This window comes from Sphaeramia orbicularis, chromosome 22, assembly GCF_902148855.1.
Source record: "Sphaeramia orbicularis chromosome 22, fSphaOr1.1, whole genome shotgun sequence".
Classification (NCBI taxonomy): domain Eukaryota; kingdom Metazoa; phylum Chordata; class Actinopteri; order Kurtiformes; family Apogonidae; genus Sphaeramia; species Sphaeramia orbicularis.
The window spans coordinates 48,834,523-48,853,031 of record NC_043978.1 but is presented as its reverse complement, the minus strand read 5'-3'; the positions used below and the strand labels follow the sequence as shown (position 1 = coordinate 48,853,031).

The 18,509-nt window shown below is 38.4% G+C and overlaps 1 protein-coding gene across 2 annotated transcripts in view; it reads left to right on the top strand.

Moving 5' to 3' along the window:
- Positions 1–903: 903 nt before the first annotated feature.
- The window catches only part of syne3 (spectrin repeat containing, nuclear envelope family member 3), a 57,501-nt gene continuing 39,895 nt past the window's right edge, over positions 904–18,509 (top strand). Inside the window, exons 1-7 of one of the 2 annotated variants that reach the window (XM_030127296.1) lie at positions 904–1,036; positions 5,005–5,163; positions 5,971–6,143; positions 7,275–7,584; positions 8,599–8,754; positions 12,959–13,318; positions 16,458–16,594. In XM_030127296.1, coding sequence (XP_029983156.1) covers positions 5,020–5,163; positions 5,971–6,143; positions 7,275–7,584; positions 8,599–8,754; positions 12,959–13,318; positions 16,458–16,594 — 1,280 coding nt within the window. In that variant the 5' untranslated portion in view covers positions 904–1,036; positions 5,005–5,019. Of the gene's footprint in view, positions 1,037–5,004; positions 5,164–5,970; positions 6,144–7,274; positions 7,585–8,598; positions 8,755–12,958; positions 13,319–16,457; positions 16,595–18,509 lie in introns of those variants that run through there. The other variant, XM_030127297.1, reaches the window with a different exon arrangement.

Sequence of the window (18,509 nt, the reverse complement as noted above, 5' to 3'; positions counted from 1 at the left end):
GACAGTGTATCAGGAAATGCATGTTTCTTTGCTTCAAAATGAAACGCATGGTGTCCAGACAAGTTGACATTTGTGTAACTCCATGAAAAATAGGTTCATAAAAAAAAAAAAAAAAAAAAAATTCAATCGCCTTTTTTTTTCATGCCTAAAGAGGAATAAAAACAATTGGGGGAAAAATCTAGATTAAGACTGTAATAATTAATGCATGAAAGGGTTAAAAGATACATAAGTGCATTGCAACATATACATAAACCACATATCAACGTGCATACACTCCTATCCCATTCAAGTATTCCCCAGGCCCGATTCCGCATTGGTTTCCGTTCCACATTTTATTTGGCCTATCACACATTGATAAAATAACTACAGAAAAAAGATATATTATCGACCTTTTGATTATTTTTGCCAAATTTAACATTCATTGCTCCAAATTTGCACATCAACGTCCAAACATCACTGTTTTCAAAGCCCTTTTTTTCAATTATGTAGACAATTTGAGAAACAGTATAAATTCTAAAACAAATAAAACAACAACAAAAAAAAAGTCAAATGTATAATCTTATTCAATTAGTATAATTTCTATTTATTCCTCGAGCAATTTTTTGTTTTTATTACACTTTTTTTTTTTTTAATTAATTATTTTTATTCATTTATTTATTATTTATTTAGTCTTTCCTAATGGTTTTACTTACTTGTATTTCTCTATATAATGTAAAAGAGTCTGTGAATTATGGAAATTTCTACCCTCGTTGTTGTATACTATTATGCATATTTACTGTTCAATGTTAATTGTTCAAATAAATGAATTAATTAATTAATTTTGAAAAAAAAAAAAAAGCATTGGTTTCCGTTCCTTTACCTATGTGGAGTTGTTGACATTGTAGTTTTCGAGGAGACCGTGAAGGCAGCATGACAGTTGCTTCTGTTCCCGGCCTCGGCTCCAGCTCCACTTCCTGCCTGCCATAACTTTACTGTACACAGTCCCGCAGGACCCCGTTCACACCAGCGGCTCCTCTCACCTGATGAACACAACGCCGTAAGTCTTTAGTAATTTATTCTTTCAAATACCACCGTACTTGAGCGAAGTAGCATGGCCGTTGTTAAGCTAGCTCCATGTTAATAGGCCTTCCTCTACCTTAAATAAACCCTGTTGTGTTACTAACTCCAGCTCACATGAGTTTGTTGTCATCCTGCAAGCGGGTATTATCGTAAACCAGAGCCGCCCTCACGTTAATTCTACATGTTAGTTTATCGTAGCGTGAATGTGTTTTACGTTAAGTGGAGTTGAATTTTTACTTATGAAGAAAAATAGCCAAGCGGTTACGGTAGTTAGCTTGACAGGCGTGCACGAGGAGTTCATGTTTTTGACTGGGCTACACGTGCGGACATAAGGGATTAATGTTACGTTAATGCGAGTTTAGTGCGCGAGCTGTTAACGGACGGAGGAGGGGCTTTGCTATCACTCTGACCCGCGCGCAGAGGGGTACCGCCCATAAAGTACTGAACATACATTCATAATTGTTTACTGTTTGTTCAATGTCTGTCCCAGTAAAACTACATTATAAAACTACAATGAGCTAAATGTGGCTCGTAGCGTGCAAACTGTGAGTAGCTTACAGTACAGATAAACAGGAAGAGACCAAGTATGACAGTGACAGTGACAGTAAAGGGAGAACTGGGAATATGAGTTCAAATCAAATGTAGCTTAATACAGTTTAACCCTTTAATGCATTAATTGTGATAACCTTAGTCAAGATTTTTTTCTTCAGTGTTTTTATTCCTCCTCAGGCATGAAAAAAACAATGCGATCGAGTTTTTTTTTTTCCTGTGGAGTTACAAAAATATCCATGCATTTAATTTTTGAAGTAAAGAAACATGTGTTTAAAACCCAATATCAGAGAGGGATAGGAAAACAATGAAATAAAAACATGTTTAATGCTGCTAATCTGATGTCGTCTCACATTTTAACATATTCTAATGCTATTAATTCCTCACTTCATTGAGATAATGTGCAAAAAAAAAACAAAAAAACCTTCTTGTCTAACAAGTAACAATTGATTTACGCTCAAACATGTTGGTGCAGATCAGGTTTATCAAGAACGGCAAAATTATAGTAATGGTATGAATGTCAGGATATGAGATGATGCGTAAGTGTCCACTGTGTTGGTTGATATGGAACTAAAACAACTAAACCCATTAATATACAAGAGAACAGCTGGAGAATAACTGGTCACTGGAGTGACTTATGCATGAAAGGGTTAAAGTGTCTGTGGCAATAAACATGACAAAACATGGTTATATTGAAGAAGAGAAATAAAATGCTAAAGTTAGGGTTAAGGATAGGAAGTAAATGTGCTAAATTGAGATCTTCATGCTAAGCTAACGGTATGTTATGATGTTAAACTCTTCTGTAAGCTTTCACTGAGTACACATTGTTTCCGAGTAGCAGATTTTGGGCAGAAGGAATGTTGTGGTGGGGAAGAGTGAGTCATTCAGGGAAACTCATGCCGCCTTGTGTGTTTTTCCCCTCAAACTTAAGAAGTAATGTGGCCCCTCTTTGAGCAGGCACTGCCAGGGTTCCTCCCCTCCCATATGTTTTATTGCAGTTTTGTTCTTTTTGCTGTGTCTCCTGAGGGCACACTGGTTTCTGCACAGTCCTCTACTGATCTCACTGCTCTTCATGGAATTCATGGAAATTTGCCTTTAGCTGTTACTTGAAAATTCATGCAGCACCATAATAACCCTTTAAATCATTTCAAATATGAAGAGTGAAGTGTACTAAAGGCAGTGTATAATTTGTATTTGCTGAAGCAAAGGCTGTGATTGTGGACTGGGTAAAAAGAAAGTGACTCATTAAAACAAAACCAAACAAGACTCAGAAAATGTACTTTGCATTCAACAGACATGTTTTTTGCTCTTTTACTCCAAAACAAAACATAGCCTCCTGCACCCTATCAGCACTTATGATGCATTTATTATCCAAGGGAGCTTTTTATACTGTTCTTTTTAACCTTTGCATCATTAAACTGTAAAGTCCTGGAAGGACTGCACTTTATTAAAATACAGTACTGAACAAAGGTTCTAGGTCAACACCTTTGCCCTTATCATGTCCTCAACCCTTTTTTTCAGACAATATGATATCTGTTGCATTAATCTCTTGTTGTTTTATACCACGCTTCATTCAATCCATGTCAGATGTTTCTAAATGTTTATAATGCTTATTGTCATGGGGTCAGGGATCACACTAAATAGCCACTTTAACCTTTAGAACACATTTAGTTGAGTGTTTTGTGTGTCTTTTAAGGCAGTGCGCATATTTTCTGTATTTTTTTTATCTGAAGAAAAGAGAATGAAAAATAAATATTTATTCTCATTTCAACTATGCAAAAACAACAAAGCTAAAGGTGGCCTAAGACTTTTGCACAGTGTTGTGTGTTACACCACTGGGATGGCAGTGATACATTAGCTATCACAATACAGTGGTTGTAGTTCAATATATTACAGTTGTAATTACATGATTTTAGGAAAGCTGTCACAGTATAAAGAAGATGCTAACAATGTCTGAAATTTGACTTAAAATAATCAGGGCTGTGAAAATTAACACAGTAACGCGGATTAATTCATCATTATGATTAATCTGATTAAAAATTTTAGCGCAATTAACCCATCTGCAGCACAGAATGATTCTGAATGTCTCTGCCAATGTGTTTCAGGCAGTTTGTCCAAGTAGATACCATCGTGCATGCGCAAATGAGCAGTTGATATGGTAGTGACAAGCAGCAGAACCAGCCCATAAAGATGGAAGACACTAAGCTGCATATTGGCCCTCTGGATAGAAATATGAGGACAAAAAACCAAGACGGAACAGTCGACCAACATAAAGTATTATACATACTCTGCAGGAAGGAATTTTCTTTTTACCAAAGCACTTCCAGCTTAAAATACCACATTAATGTGAAGCAAATGTTAGTTGGGGATTCTGCTAGCACTTCGGCTAATGTGTCGCCCAACTTGCAACAAACACATTAAGTGCATATGTATTCCTTTCGTTCTTGAGTCTGTTTGCTCATGAAAGATGAAATGCGAATAATATAGATTAAAAATGAATGATATTTAATCATGATTAATGGAAATTAGTCCACAGCCACTCTGTGATTAATCTGATTAAAAATTTCAATCGTTTGACAGCACTAAAAATAATAGCTACTTCATATGTACCACCAGGTCAGGGAGATTCCAATGGGTCAAGGTTGGAGTTAAAGTCATTATTTGTAGTTTTCATATTCAACAATTTATCCAAAAGCGGGGTCCAGCTGTTTACCACAAATCACCTACAATCCCCAACACATTCAGTGAAAGTAACACTGCGGTCTTACAATATTTACATGCTATGTCAGCCTATGGTTTATATTGTAGTTCTGTTAGTGTAGCTCTCTCTGCTCTCTGTAACAAAACAGCTACAGCAAAACCACAGATCACCTTAATATATCTGTATGGTTTATGTTGTCAGTAGTTGCACATTGCATCCCAATACTGATTTTACTTTTTCAAGTTTTGCATGTTTTTTTAATATGACTGTAAGTTTCTGTTTTAGATTTAAAGATAACACATTTCCAAAGGATTATTAATTTGCCATGATAACTGAGTAAAAACCTTACACATTGCAGTGTTGTCCACAGTAATTAATGTATGACTTCTTTATCATTGTTGATTGATTGTGCAACTCTCTGAATATTTTCCTTCACCCCTAAAAATGACAACTATTGTAAGCAAATTCAAAAGTCCATGGAAGTGTTAGACTGATGTACAGTATCCCCATCAGCAGGAATCTGTGTTCAGTACTGAGTTATTTTTGCTTGTGCAGAGACATGCACATGTTCAAATGTACAGCATATGGTTAGGTAACAAATGAACATAGAACCTCTCTGGAGATTCAGCTCTTAATTAGATAAAGATGATGGTATGTCAACACACAGATGATAAACAAAGTTGTATTGTTTCCAGGTCCCCAATTTGGCCATGCCGCAGCAGGAGCAGCAAGAATTCACGGAGAGCCTGGAGGCGGCCCTCTCTTGGATGCGGGCTGTCCAGGAGAGGCTAAAGGCCAATGACAACACCCAAGGGCCCCGTGATGCCCTGGAAGCCCGACTCAGGGAAACGGAGGTAATTGCTTTGACCTCTGACCTCTAACCTCTGCTGGTAAATTAGTCTTCTGTCATGAGATTCCAGAGAGGAGAAAGCCTCAGTGTCTTGTCTGAGCAGGGGTTTTTTAATGACCATTTTACCGGTTAATTTCAATAAATTAAGAAGATGTGAGAATACAGTTTTTTGCCGCAAAAGCCTAAAGACATGACCTCAGTCAGATCACACAGGTCTATACTTATACAACTCATACATGTGCATTCTTGAGATCATGTATCTGACAATCATACGAAGACTTGCTGAAACATGAAATAAATGGTAAATCCTAAGTGGATGCGTCAGGTAATAGTCCGTGAAGTTCTGAGTGGTGTTTGAAGATAGAATAAGATAATGTCACTCATTTCAGGATCTCTGTGTTAGAATTGTTGGGCCTGTAAGTAGGCAAAGGATAATGTGTAATGTGGTTTCATTGCGACACTTTTTGTAGTGGAAATGCCATTGAGGCTAAATCAGGCTTTGCAAAGTGCAAGACTGATAAATATCTCACTATAATAACCTTTTTTGGGAAATTGGGTCACCCTTACAAACTAGGATACAAAGAGTATGATAAAAGGAAAAACTGAAGGTATTAGGAATATGAACCATCTGTAAAAACAACATTGTAAACATAAATTGTTTGCACATACAGTAGCTGACCTACTAGGGTAAAATGAGGATTGTAGTTGTACAGAGTGCATAGACTTGTGCGTTTGTCCTAACAATATGTATAATGTGTGTGTATGTGTAGTTGGGCTATAAATGATCCTCCACATCTAACATTTGATGTAGAAAATCCATCATTCAGAGCACGAAGGTCGTGTGAAGATGGACATGGCACTGGTAGCAGCAGAGAGCCTTTTGCAGAGCGATGATGAGGAGCTAAGGAACCACACCCACGCTAAACTGAAAGACCTGAAAGCCCTGTGGGAGGAGACAAGCACCTATATCATCCACTGTCACAGGTACTGCTGTTACTTCACACACTCTCTTTATTTGTACAGTCAGTGGAGTGATTTGCCGTTTGCCCCGCGGGCACCTGTAGCCATGTTCACACAATAAAGCTTTTAATGTTTGACTTTAGAACTCTGTAGACATGCTATTATTGTGATATTATTACACTTCTGATCTCCCTATCAGAAAACACCTAGATTCACATGACCCTTAGTTTTCTGTGTGGCATTTATCTCTGAATCTCAACCCATCTGGGGGGGTTCTTCACATAGTATCTACATCATACTGTCTCATAATGCAAAACTGTGACAAGAGCAGCAAATTTTTGATTCGTCAGTTTTGCTTACTGTTACAGATCAGATCATGCCTTCACTTACAGCAGCTGTTTATGTCTTTACTGCCATTAAATATTTATACAAAATGCATAATAAAAGCCGAACATGTCTGTCACAGTTTACCTCTCCATGAGGTCCAACCAGCTGTAGAAATCTTCAGCACAGTTACTGTGTGTTGTTTGGATACAGAGCATGTAGTGTGTCCGTGATAACATCAGTTAACATCAGTTATCAGTGGGCGTAGTGTTTTAGTTACATCCGAAGTTCTCAGCTATCAGTGTTTTGTTGATGTGATTTAGCAACAGCGAATACTCGGCCCTTCACTTATAGAAAGACCAGTTACGATGTTAAGAAATAAAATCGACTTTTTACAGTAAATTAAATCAGGGTTTTGCAGGGTTTTCCCAGCCAATCTAGTTATGGTGCAGCACCTTGGTGTTTTTGCACAGCTTGTGACCTGAAATACAACAACGCTGTTGAGATACTTGTTGTAGTCTGGAGAGAAAAAGATACCATATTTTTCTGAAATAAGCTTTTTGTTATAAGGTCATTTATTATTTGCTCAACTGAGTTTGTATGTCAGTTTCATCGATGCACTGATGATTTGAGTTTTTCTGAGCCATTTTCCCCCAAACCATTGTGATAGTGGACATTCAAAAGTGCATTATGTTAATGAAACGAGAACAGAAAAGTCATCACAGCACCAACATCTTCTAAAAACCTACAGGATCCCTTGCAAATACCTGTGTAGTCTACACAGATTGGATTAATAGAACTCTTTCTCCTATCTGCTTCTCTCATCCCCAGTCGGATCGAGTGGGTATGGCTCCACTGGAGTGAGTACCTGAAGGCCTATGAGGAGTTTGAACAGTGGCTGACGCGGCAGCAGCGCAGCCTGGATGTAGGGATGGAGCTTCAGCTGGGGGTGAAGGAGAAGCTGTGGCAGGTGGATCAGCAGAGGGTTGTGGTGAGCGACGTTCACGGCCAAGCGGCACTGCTGGAGAGGCTGCTGGATGAGGCTGCTGCACTGCACAACAGGACCCAGGACCCTAGTGTGGATCCCCAGGCCCAGGAGGGAATGCAGGAGGACTACATCGATGTGAGGGACAGGGCTGAGGTGAGCTGCTCAGTTTTTTCAGTATCAGTACTTCCTCCTGTCCTCTGTCACTTATCACATGTCATATTGTCATGACTATATTGAACACTGTTATCTCACATTGCAGATTTTCCTCATATCCTGCAGTCCTATCATGTACACACACCATGCATATAAGCTGATCATGATATTGTCTAAGTGTAAGAATATTGTTTAGGGTCAGTAAACAGAACACAGGTCACAACATCAGCTCGCTCAGCTGCTTTCTCTGATAGTATGATAATTGTGAGGGTGACTGTAAGGCTTGATATATCATGAGTATATAGGAGGGATTTTCATCCTATTTCATTAAGGGTGACATGTTTTGGCAAAACGTAAGTCATTATTTGCACCAACAACAAGGTGTTTAAAGTTACATTGCTGTTGTGCAGACTTGTCTTCACTTTCTTCTTTCCTGAGGCAATCCCCTCCTGGTATAGTGCTGCAAATTAATTAGAGCATAATGAAAACTGAAAACATAACTTACTTTGAGAGTAGAGGTACTGTTGGACAGTCAATATTAACAAGTGTGTTCAGACTGACTGCTTTTGTCATTGTGAGGAACAAAATGAGGCTGCAATACTTTGCTTCCTTCCCTTTTTGGAAAACTCTTACAAGTTTATGTCAGATTTCACCACACACCCACATAAGTCTCTCTTGCATTCACAGGAACAAACCAGTCCGTTGGCAAAATACTGCTGTTGATTTGAAATGGGAAAGTTGTGATTTGAATAATGCAGTGTTTTAAGGGGTAATTTTCCCTGGGAGCACCTCCTACCTGTCTATTTTCTCTAATCTTGGTGTTCTTGTTTTGGGAAATTTCATGTGTTGCTCTCAGGAATCTTTCACTTGAAGTCTCAGCGGAGAATACAAATTCACATTCACATGCAGCCCCCTCACTCAGATCCCCAAATAGGAAGCCATTGATGTGTGTTCATTCCCTCTGAAAAGCATGGATCTAAATATTACCACACAGTGTGTCTCTTGCTGTGCTAGGAGCGGCTGTCGCTGCTTCAGAAGATCGCTGAGGAACACCAGACGTACCAAGGCTGCGTTCAGAGGTTCCAGTCCTGGCTGCTGTCAAAAACCAAGGAACTAACTGATCTGATGGAGAGGGAAGATACCGCTGAAAACAAGCTGAAAGCCTTGCAAGTGAGATTCCCTGAAACTTAACAGGCTTGTTGCTGTTGGACGTCGTATTTATAGGCACAAAGTTTGTCTTTGCTACTTTCACATGTGGTGAATAGTGCCACTATTGGAAAATGATCCTAGATAGTAGTATTCTGAAGCACAAGCAGATGTGTTAATAATGGAAAAGCATCACCAAATAAAGGCCAGGCTCCAGTACCACCTTTATCATTAAAAGTACCTTCATGATCTTTTCACATAACTATTTCCATCAGTACAGCAACAGTCACACCATACATAACTAATGTTAGGCACTAGTGTGTTGTTTGAAGGGGTCATATTTTGCTAAACCCACTTTTGTTAGTCTTTGGTACATTTATTTGTGTATTTGGGGACCTTAATAGTTCCAAAAGTTTGAATTTGAACCCTTCAGGTGCAGCAAATCTATCATTATATTCTTTTTGGCAAAAATCCAGTGGATTTCTACAGCCTGTTTTAATTCCTTCTAAATTCGTTACATTTATAACTAGTTACATCACAACATTTGCACATATAAGGTCCAAACTTCCAACAAACACTTATTTATTTGTTTATTTAGCAGGGAAAGTGCATTTTAATGAACATTTATGTAAATGTGCCAGTATTCGCAAAAAAGCTTTTTTTCAACTGTTGTCCCTGGGTAAGATTTAAAGTACCAGGATTCATAAAATTAGAAACATTTTGAAAATTAAGGCTACACCCACACATTACATAGCATTAGTTCACACACACATTACATTTCTCCGAGTATGCCATAATTGTTTGTCAGCAGCAGCGGTTGTAGTAAAAACTGAAAATATGTCCAAATGTAGAGCCGATTACCTAAAATGTTCAGTTGTTGGTTGAACAGGACAGAGCAGCACAGCCAACAACCTGGAGGGGGTGGGGCCTGAAGATGCTCATTTGCATTTAAAGGGCCAGCGCTCAAAACAACCTTTCTGGTGTCATTACTCAGAAATAGGGTTGAAGATGGACCTGTGGAATTGAATAAATGAAGAATTCAGGCCCAAGCAGAGCATTTACAGGTTATGTAGACCACAGGGAAATGTTTTAAATGCATAATTCCATTTTTAAAAAAAGCTAAATATCACTCCTTTAAGAGGATTATGATGTTACACTAATGTTCTCACTTTTTTCAATACTAACCAAAGTAAAACTGTGTTATTTTACACTTTCTCCTACCATGTAATTTATTGTCACCCAAGAAAATCAGTAATGGATATATATTAGTTTGGTTTCCTTCAAGGGATATGTTGTGATAGATTCTACCTTCGGAGCAACTCCTGCTTTCTCGAACGTTATCTGACTGAAATGTGTCTTAGTTTACTGGTCTGCTCACATCAACCGCCATTTGGGAGTCTTTTGGTTTTGTCTGGAGTTGAAGGTCATGTTAACTCAGCAGCTTTACTGTGAGGAGATGTGTTGCTTGGGTGTGCAGCCACCTGTTCTTATGACATGTAAACTAATGAACACAGATTGACTGCCACCTCATTTCATTTCTATAACTACATGTGTTGAGTACACATTTGTTAAGTGGGTGTATAGGCTTTGGACCTGTAACGTTTGCTGCTTAACATGTACTGAGTAGCATAAATAATCGTCCCTTCACCCTGCCCTTAGTTACTGTTGTCATCCCTGTCAAACTTTGGCACACAGCATGTCAGTCTGTGGGGTTTTCAATGGTATCAGAAAGATGTTCTAAAGGAAACAAGTGAGAACATTATTTATAAATGGTTTATGTTAACTTTATGTTAAATGGTTGTGTATCATTTGAAACTGAATAAGTTAACCCAAGAGGGCAATGTAGCAATATAACTTTACAGATTTAGTGTCCGGTTTAAGGCTAAAAAATCAATAATGAGCATTAGCATAGATTATTTATATAGGGTGCAGACTCTCTATTATTGATTTACTGCATCGATGCAGAAGTCCACATCACAACACATCTTAGAAGCAACAAATTTCCACACTTGTATAGACATATTCAATTATGTTTGACTGTGCATAACATCAGTGAGTCCTTCTTGGCTGCAATCTATTCAAGTGACTTTGACAAGTGATATAGCAGTGGTGCAATGTTTATAGTTGATAAATAGCACCTCACTAATCATTCATAACATTTTCAGTAAGTAAATGTATAAATATTTGTCTATACATTCACACACCACTTTAGGTTTCACTTGTTCTGAAAGCTTGACAGGCTTCCCATGTCAGGTTATGATTGGACAGTAGCTGTTTTTTTGGGAGGGGCTCAGTGAAAGGTCAGTTACTTTGGATTATGATGACTCAATAATAAATAATGTAACATTTTTATAGTAACTTTTGAAACACTGTTGATAACTCTGCTGCTCTGACTTTCTTCTTGCTGTTGTCATTTATGTATTATTTCCACTCAAGTTTTCCTCAGTCATGTAATGTAACGCGTCAGTGAAAGTTGTCAGTTTCTCCAGAAACTGAAACTCTTGTGGGACCAGGAGGGGTAATGCCTGTTGAAAGCAGATAGGCTTTTAATGTGAAATGTGCAGTGCAGAAAATGTCACTTTTTAATGACTGTGGTGTAAGAGTAGTCATATACTGCAAAAACACCATCGGAAAAGATGGTGAATAATTTGTGTTTCTGACAGCGAGAGCAGCAGAGTATGATGGTGCTCTGTTGTTGCACTCGGCTTTTTAATGTGAGTCTGTTTCAAACACAGACTCATTCTGCTGCTCAGGAAAAAAAAAAAACGTAGAACAGTATTTGTGAATTTATAGTATATCTGGCACTGGAACATGTAGAAATAGAAGTGAGTCGGTTTTGGTCAGAGAGAGCTAGGGAGTCTGTTTTTGACTGTTATTGTATAATCTATGCATCAATCAGTTAGTCAATTAAAGAAACTAGAATCAGAACCAGAAGATGAGATAGAACGTAACTTAAGATAAGACTTTATAAGGACAAGCTAAGACTTTATTTATCCCACCATGGGGACATTTAAACAGCAGCAACATACAACAATCACTGACAGAAGACGGGTAGAAAAATCACACAAGTGAAGAATGAAAAATATAAAAGAAAAAATAAAAATTTGGTATTTATATAAATATTTATATAAAGAGTTAATAATTAAAATAAGAAAATTTAATTAAATATTTACATCATCATGGTTGCACACGTACATAGTCTGAAATGGAGGGGTTACTGTGAACTACGGCTGCACGATATTGGAAAAAACTGACATTGCGTTTTTTTTTTTAACTCCGATATATATTACGATATGAAAAAATACTCAGGAGGATATTATAGCTGTGTGGTGTCGATGTAAATGGTCAAACAAATTAGTTTTGTTTCCTCTCGTTGTGGCAACAGGTGGACAGCACTATCGACACAGAACATGTGTTTCAATGTCATCCTTCTTGTAGGTGAAATAATTCCAGATAACTGACATTGCTTTTCTTTTTGGCACCAAGTTTTCATTTTCAGTGATTTTCTCTTGTTCGTTGCTCATTTTTCAATATTGTTACCAGCGACTCACTCCATGTGCATGGGCGTGGTCTGCTTCGGCAAACTGATTAAGAACGATTGTGATTGGTGGATCGCTGCGCGTAGTGTGTCAGGTACCCAGGTTGAAATTAGATGAGTACACATTGAGTTAATATGCCTCTTACATTGCAGGACCTGCAATGAGACTATTGCGCACATATACATTGCGATGACGATGCTCAAACGATATATTGTGCAACTCTACTGTGAACTGTTGTATAGTCTGATGGCTGTGGGAGGAATGACCTGCGGCAGCGTGCTTTCTTGCACAGGGCTTGTAAGAGTCTGGTGCTGAAGGAGCTGCTCAGGGCCTTTACAGACTGGTGCAGGGGAGGGGAGGGGTGGGAGGGGTAGTCTGTGATAGATGTCAGCTTTGCCAACATCCGTCTGTCCACCACCTCCTCGATGGAGTCCAGCAGGCAGCCTAGGATAGAGCCAGCTCTCTTTATTAGTTTATTGAGTCTCTTCCTGTCTCTGCTCATACTACCCACTCCCCAGCACACCATGGCAAAGTGGAGTGCAGAGGCCACCATAGTATCATAGAATGTCCGGAGGAGAGCCCTGCTCACTCACACCACAGTGACATGATCTCTTAGCACTAAAGATTGAGAGGTTTTTATTTGTATTCATTGAAGATTTACTATATGTTTTCTCCTCGCTTTGTTTCAGGCTTTGGATGATAGTGTAGCCAGTGAGGAGAAAACCCTGCTGCACATAGAGTCCATGGCAGAGGCTGTGAGGGCCAACACGTCTCCTGCAGGGGCAGAGATGGTGGTGGAGGAGGCAGAGGAGCTGAGGCTGGGCTGGCAGAGGCTGAGACAGGGCCTCTGTGAAGCAGAGGACGGCCTACGCTCCAGTCTAGACTCCCACAGTCAGTATATGGCCAGATGTCAGCGGCTAGGAGAGGACATCGGGCGTCTTCGACTGCTGCTCCAGGGGCTGGACCAGGAACTGGAGGAGGGCCGCGAGGCTGGTGACCGCAGTGACCACACCGAGGAGCAGATGGTGGGCCAGTGGAGGACGTACATGGTGAGTTTCAAAATTTACTGAGCTCTGAAAAATTTGTAGTGGTTTAAAAGTTTTTCAAGAATAAATATAGTCATGGAAATTTTGTTACATTCAGTTCTCATTAGACTTGAATTATTAGACTTTGCTGCTCACTTGTGGATGCCTCTATCTGTTAATAAATTGAGGCAGCAGGATTTGTTATGACTAAATTGCCATTAGATAGAAGAAAAACACAACCAAACAGCTCAAAGAAGAAGTAAACAGTAAGCCTAAAGTAGGGGAGGGATGACCCAACCAGGAGATCACTTCACAGTGTTTTTAACGAAGGGATTGTTCTTCTCTGTTTTCAAATTTGCACAGCACAGACAAATTATAAATGGGTTTTTCCAGAAAGTAAAGTTTTTCTTTTCTTTTAATGTGGCTACTGCTGGTTTCTGTTCAGTTTCTTTAAAGCATAGTGTTTCATTTATGCTGATATACAGCCAGTAAGGGCAGAATTAGTCTTCATTTTGTTTTATTTCACTAAAAAATATTTTTTGTATATTCTTTAACAGCTCCCTCAATCATTAGACCATTAGTTTGATGAAGAAAATTCACATCCAACACACATATATTGTGTGATCATCCTTTCTTTTTATCATAATTAAAATGCATATTGCCAGTATTCTTTCAAAAATATGGTAGGGATGATGGTCAAAAACCACATGAATCAAATAAACATAAAAGAAATTTGAATTTCAGTCCCTCCAACTAATAGCACCTCCTCAAGGCCTGCCAACAAGCCTTTCAACATGAAAGGAGAAAACTGAAATCTCAATAAGAAATGCATAATCCTGGAGGATGAGGTAGCTTCCAAGGGCCCATGGAGCCTTAATGTTTAGAATTATTATTATAGATTTTTTTGTGTGGGTAATGTTACAAAACAGTGACAAAATTTGACATATTTTCAAATGTATGTATATTAATTTAGCAAAATAAGCTAAAGCCACCAGATGTTCTACTTTTCAACTGTTGCCTTTCTAAAGGGTCTACCATGAAATGTTTGAGTAGTTTCCTTTTTTTTTTTAAAACTAGGTTCAATGGTCTGTAACAGATTACTATGTATGAAACCTGTGGTTCAGATCCTTTTTGCTAAGTAGGTGCCAGTCCAGCTACGCTGTTCCAACATACCAAAGTATCTGTTGCATTCCATCTGTCATCCTCTGTCTTTTCTCTTTGTTCTTGCTATTATCCATGTTTTTGGCAGGTTTCACACCTTCATTTTTTGCTGTTGTTATTCTCATGTTAATACCTCCTCTTTTCTCCTTCCCTCCATATATAAATGTCATTCTTTCCTGAGTTCCTCTTAGGGGTAATCCAGGCCTACATGTCCTGACACGATGACTCTAAACTGGATTTTTATCTCCATCACAGTACATATTAGAACCTATGCCTGTCACACTGTAAACATAATGCTGCAGTCCTGTCAGTCAGGGTTTTTTATCACATTACTGGATCGACTGAATGCCTTAGAGAGGTGTGGTGCACTCACTGCAGGTTGCTGGGCTGTGGAGTGATAACCAGTCTCATCCCACTGTGCAGCAAAAAAGTGGGAATAAACGTGACAAGCTGTGTCTCTGAAGAGTTTTGTTTTCATTGTGTCTGATAGTTATTTGCTGCCTGTGACAGATGAAGGGCAGAATCAGCAGGAGGGAGTTCAGAGAGTCTTTCAGAGATCTGTATCTCTGGACCTGTGGAGCTGCTTCTGTTGGGTGTGACTAGAATACTCAGTGATTTTGCCGACCCGCCTGTTTGTCACCCGCTGCAATCTCGACAGGCTGTCACCTCAGAACAGCATGGCCTGTTTTCACTTTTAATTTTGAGATGTGCAGTGGGTTGTGAACAACTTGGTCTTAACTACTTTTATAGCACGGCACTGTTAGGAAATATTTTATTATTCTGAATTCATACAGACAGGTATTGAGAGGAAATGTCAACTGTTTATAGAAGCTGGGCTCGGCTGCAGCACAGAGCCTTAATTATTATAGTAAAGGGTCTAATTACCCATGAGAGGACATTTCGTCTCCCGGAAGGAGGACATTTCATCGAGTGGAAGGAAGCCACAGTTGCTGCTGATTATTTCATCTTAAGCTGACGAACTACGCTGATCCTCCTTTTGAATAAGATAAAGATCTGTTTTCCAGTGCACCTGCATAAGCTGTGACAGTTCTTAAACATCTCCATATCAAAAGGGAGAACCAACAGAGCAGCATTTGGAAACATGATAATATCTGTAGTATGATGTATGTAAAAGATGCCAAATATGCTTAAATATAAACCAAGTGTCATTTCATACAGTATGTAAATAGGCATCACATTCAGGTTGTAGGATGTTCAAGAGAAGTTTGATTTGGCTAATTTACAGGAAGTAATAGATTAAAACATGGAAATAATGTGATTTGAAACAGGTGATGTAATCAGGTCAACGGCAGGTGATTTGATACAAAAGAAGCATCCAAGAAAGGTCTTATCCTTTAGGAGCAAATATGGGCCATGGATCATCCTGTGTGCGAACATAATTGAACTATTTGAAAACACTGTTTCTCAGAGAAAGATGGGAAAGAATTTGGATATTTCACCCTCTAAAAGGTAGAACGAAGAATTATTTCAATCCATTGTTAATAATGTATTACCACATTCATATTATGTAAACCATTTAAGAAGGCAAGGCAAGGCAGATTTATTTGTATAGCACAGTTCATACACAGGGCAATTCACAGTGCTTTACAAAAATGGAAAAGATTGATGTAAACAGTATGTTTCTATATGTAATAACTGTTAATTTGTGAATGACATTTATTGGAGTCCATGTGGAGCATTGCATTTTTCAGATGTGTTATAAGAGTGATTCATGTGATTAAAATTTGATTTGATTTACCTCTCACACTCTAAATAAAAACTCTGTCAGTGCTTTCTGCTGACACACCTAAACCACGCATTACAGTTTGCAGCTGTGGTATTGTGTTTTTTGACGTTAATCATGGTTGGGTTCTAAGTAAATTTAGAACCCTGTCATTAATTTTCATAGTTACACCTGCACGTCTGTCATTTGATCTGAGATCAGTATGCTTTAACTCATCCTCTAATTCACTGTGTTTTGTTTGTGCTTTGTATCTTGCAGGGTGTGAAGAACACTCTGGTTGGGGAGGAGTCCCAGGTGGAGCACCTCAAGGCTCAGCTCAAGGAGCTCTTCAGATACTCAGGGGACTCGCGCTACCTTTCTGATGATGTGCTGGCTGTTGTGAAAGAGCATCAGAGGTAAATCAGAAACCTCTTAAATCCATAGTCTAATGGATAGGAGTTTTGTATTGATTGTCAATACTTCAACACCACGAACCAGATTATTTTCAGTACCTAAGGGGTAAAGCTGTAAAAAAAAAAAAAAAAAAATGCTGAAAAGATTTTAAAAAAAAAAAAAAAAAAAAAAAAGAAAGAAAACCAAACCTTTGTAATGGAATTTTCCTTTTGTTAAAATAGAACATTGTTTAAGTAGGCCGTGAAGCTTTCTGTCATAATACATAAATTACCACGGTCCTACTTTTAATAACAAACATCTAAAAATTCCCCTTAAATGTCTCTTCACAGTGATTGTGATCAATGATTTGCCAACCGTGGCCTTGTGTTGTTTGGGCTCAATGTTCTGCCAGCATGTGCACAAAGCTTAACACATTAGCACCACATGCATGGGGTGATGTCACACATGCCTTCAGACCAACGCTGAGACAAATGTTTTGGTCTGAAGCTGCTAAATGCTCTTCTGCACAGTGGATATAACTGCCTACTGCTGCTGTTGATCGTTAATGAACAGTGTGAGTGGACATGAGCAAAGTAGTGAGATAAAATGCAGACATTTTGGCTTTGTGTTTAGAACTAGTTTTAAATCAGTAAAATGTATTTAATCTAGTGTAGGTGGTGTCCCTAAGAAGTTCTGGTTTGCAGTTGTATTGTGACATAGTGACCTGGAAAATGCACGTTATTTAGGTTGAGAGTGAATAACAGTTGTTTTTGTTGATACTACTAAATGCTAAACTAAAATAAATAAATATTGCATGTGTCTGACTTGTACTTTCCTGCAGTAGGTCATCTCACTGCTTTTAGTGCTACTTTGTGGAGGATTTGTAGAGCTTAATGAATCGGTCCAATTTTGGATTAGTAAAACCTAGACATGAATCTACGGCTGCGAGGTCTGCCTTCACTTAGCTGCCACAGACTCACACAAAGACAAACATGAGACAGTTTCACATTTTGCTGTGTGAGGTACAACAAACCATTAAGCATCCCATTTGTGAATTGTAGGGCTTTAGTCCTGACATCCTAATTTGCCCAAATGGCACCAGTGATTTAGTTGATGGGTCCATTATTGCAGTAGTTTGTGATAATTTGTTGAAAGTTTCCTGGAAAGACTTATTTGCTTCCAATTACAGAATTTCCTCTTGGATTTTTTTCAGCAGTAGTGAGAAATGTTTTTTGTTTTACCTGGTGTGTAGTGAGCAACAGTAATATTTAAGTACAACAATTTATTTTAATTGGTAATCATTGTAATGGAATTATCTTTAAATAATAATTTTAAAATGTTAATTATCAAAGTTGTTTATTTTTTTTGTTTTGGATTTGAAAAAAAAAAGGGAAATCCAGTCATTTGTAGAATTGGATGTTTACAACCAACTGTTGCAATGCTCTTCATTTATAGAGTGAAATGAGAATTCCAATTTAGAATTTGACAAACTATTAAGCAACAAATGGTGAGTACATTGAATGAAATGAATATGCTTCTACTGCATAGGCTCTAGTATTAAAGAGCATACATTCTTATTTTAAAAGACAGACCTGCTGACAGCATTCAGATAAACTCCGTTGGTTCAAAAACAAGATAAAATCACATGATTTATAGAGAAACTGAAAACAAGAGAGACAGTCAGAGGATGACGGGGAGGAGGAGGAGGGGAGTGGTAACGTGGATAGACTATTGGCACTATCTCTCTATTACTGATACAGTACATGGGAATAGAGTTCAAGCTGTTCATTGTGTGAAAGGTAACAGGCTACAACTATATGTGAGTTAATCAACTGGAAACATTACACAAGTAGTTTATCAGTAGTTTAACATTTAATCAAAAGATGTAATCAAATGTAACCCTCCCTGTCTTGTCTCTCTCTCTCTCTCTCTCTCTCT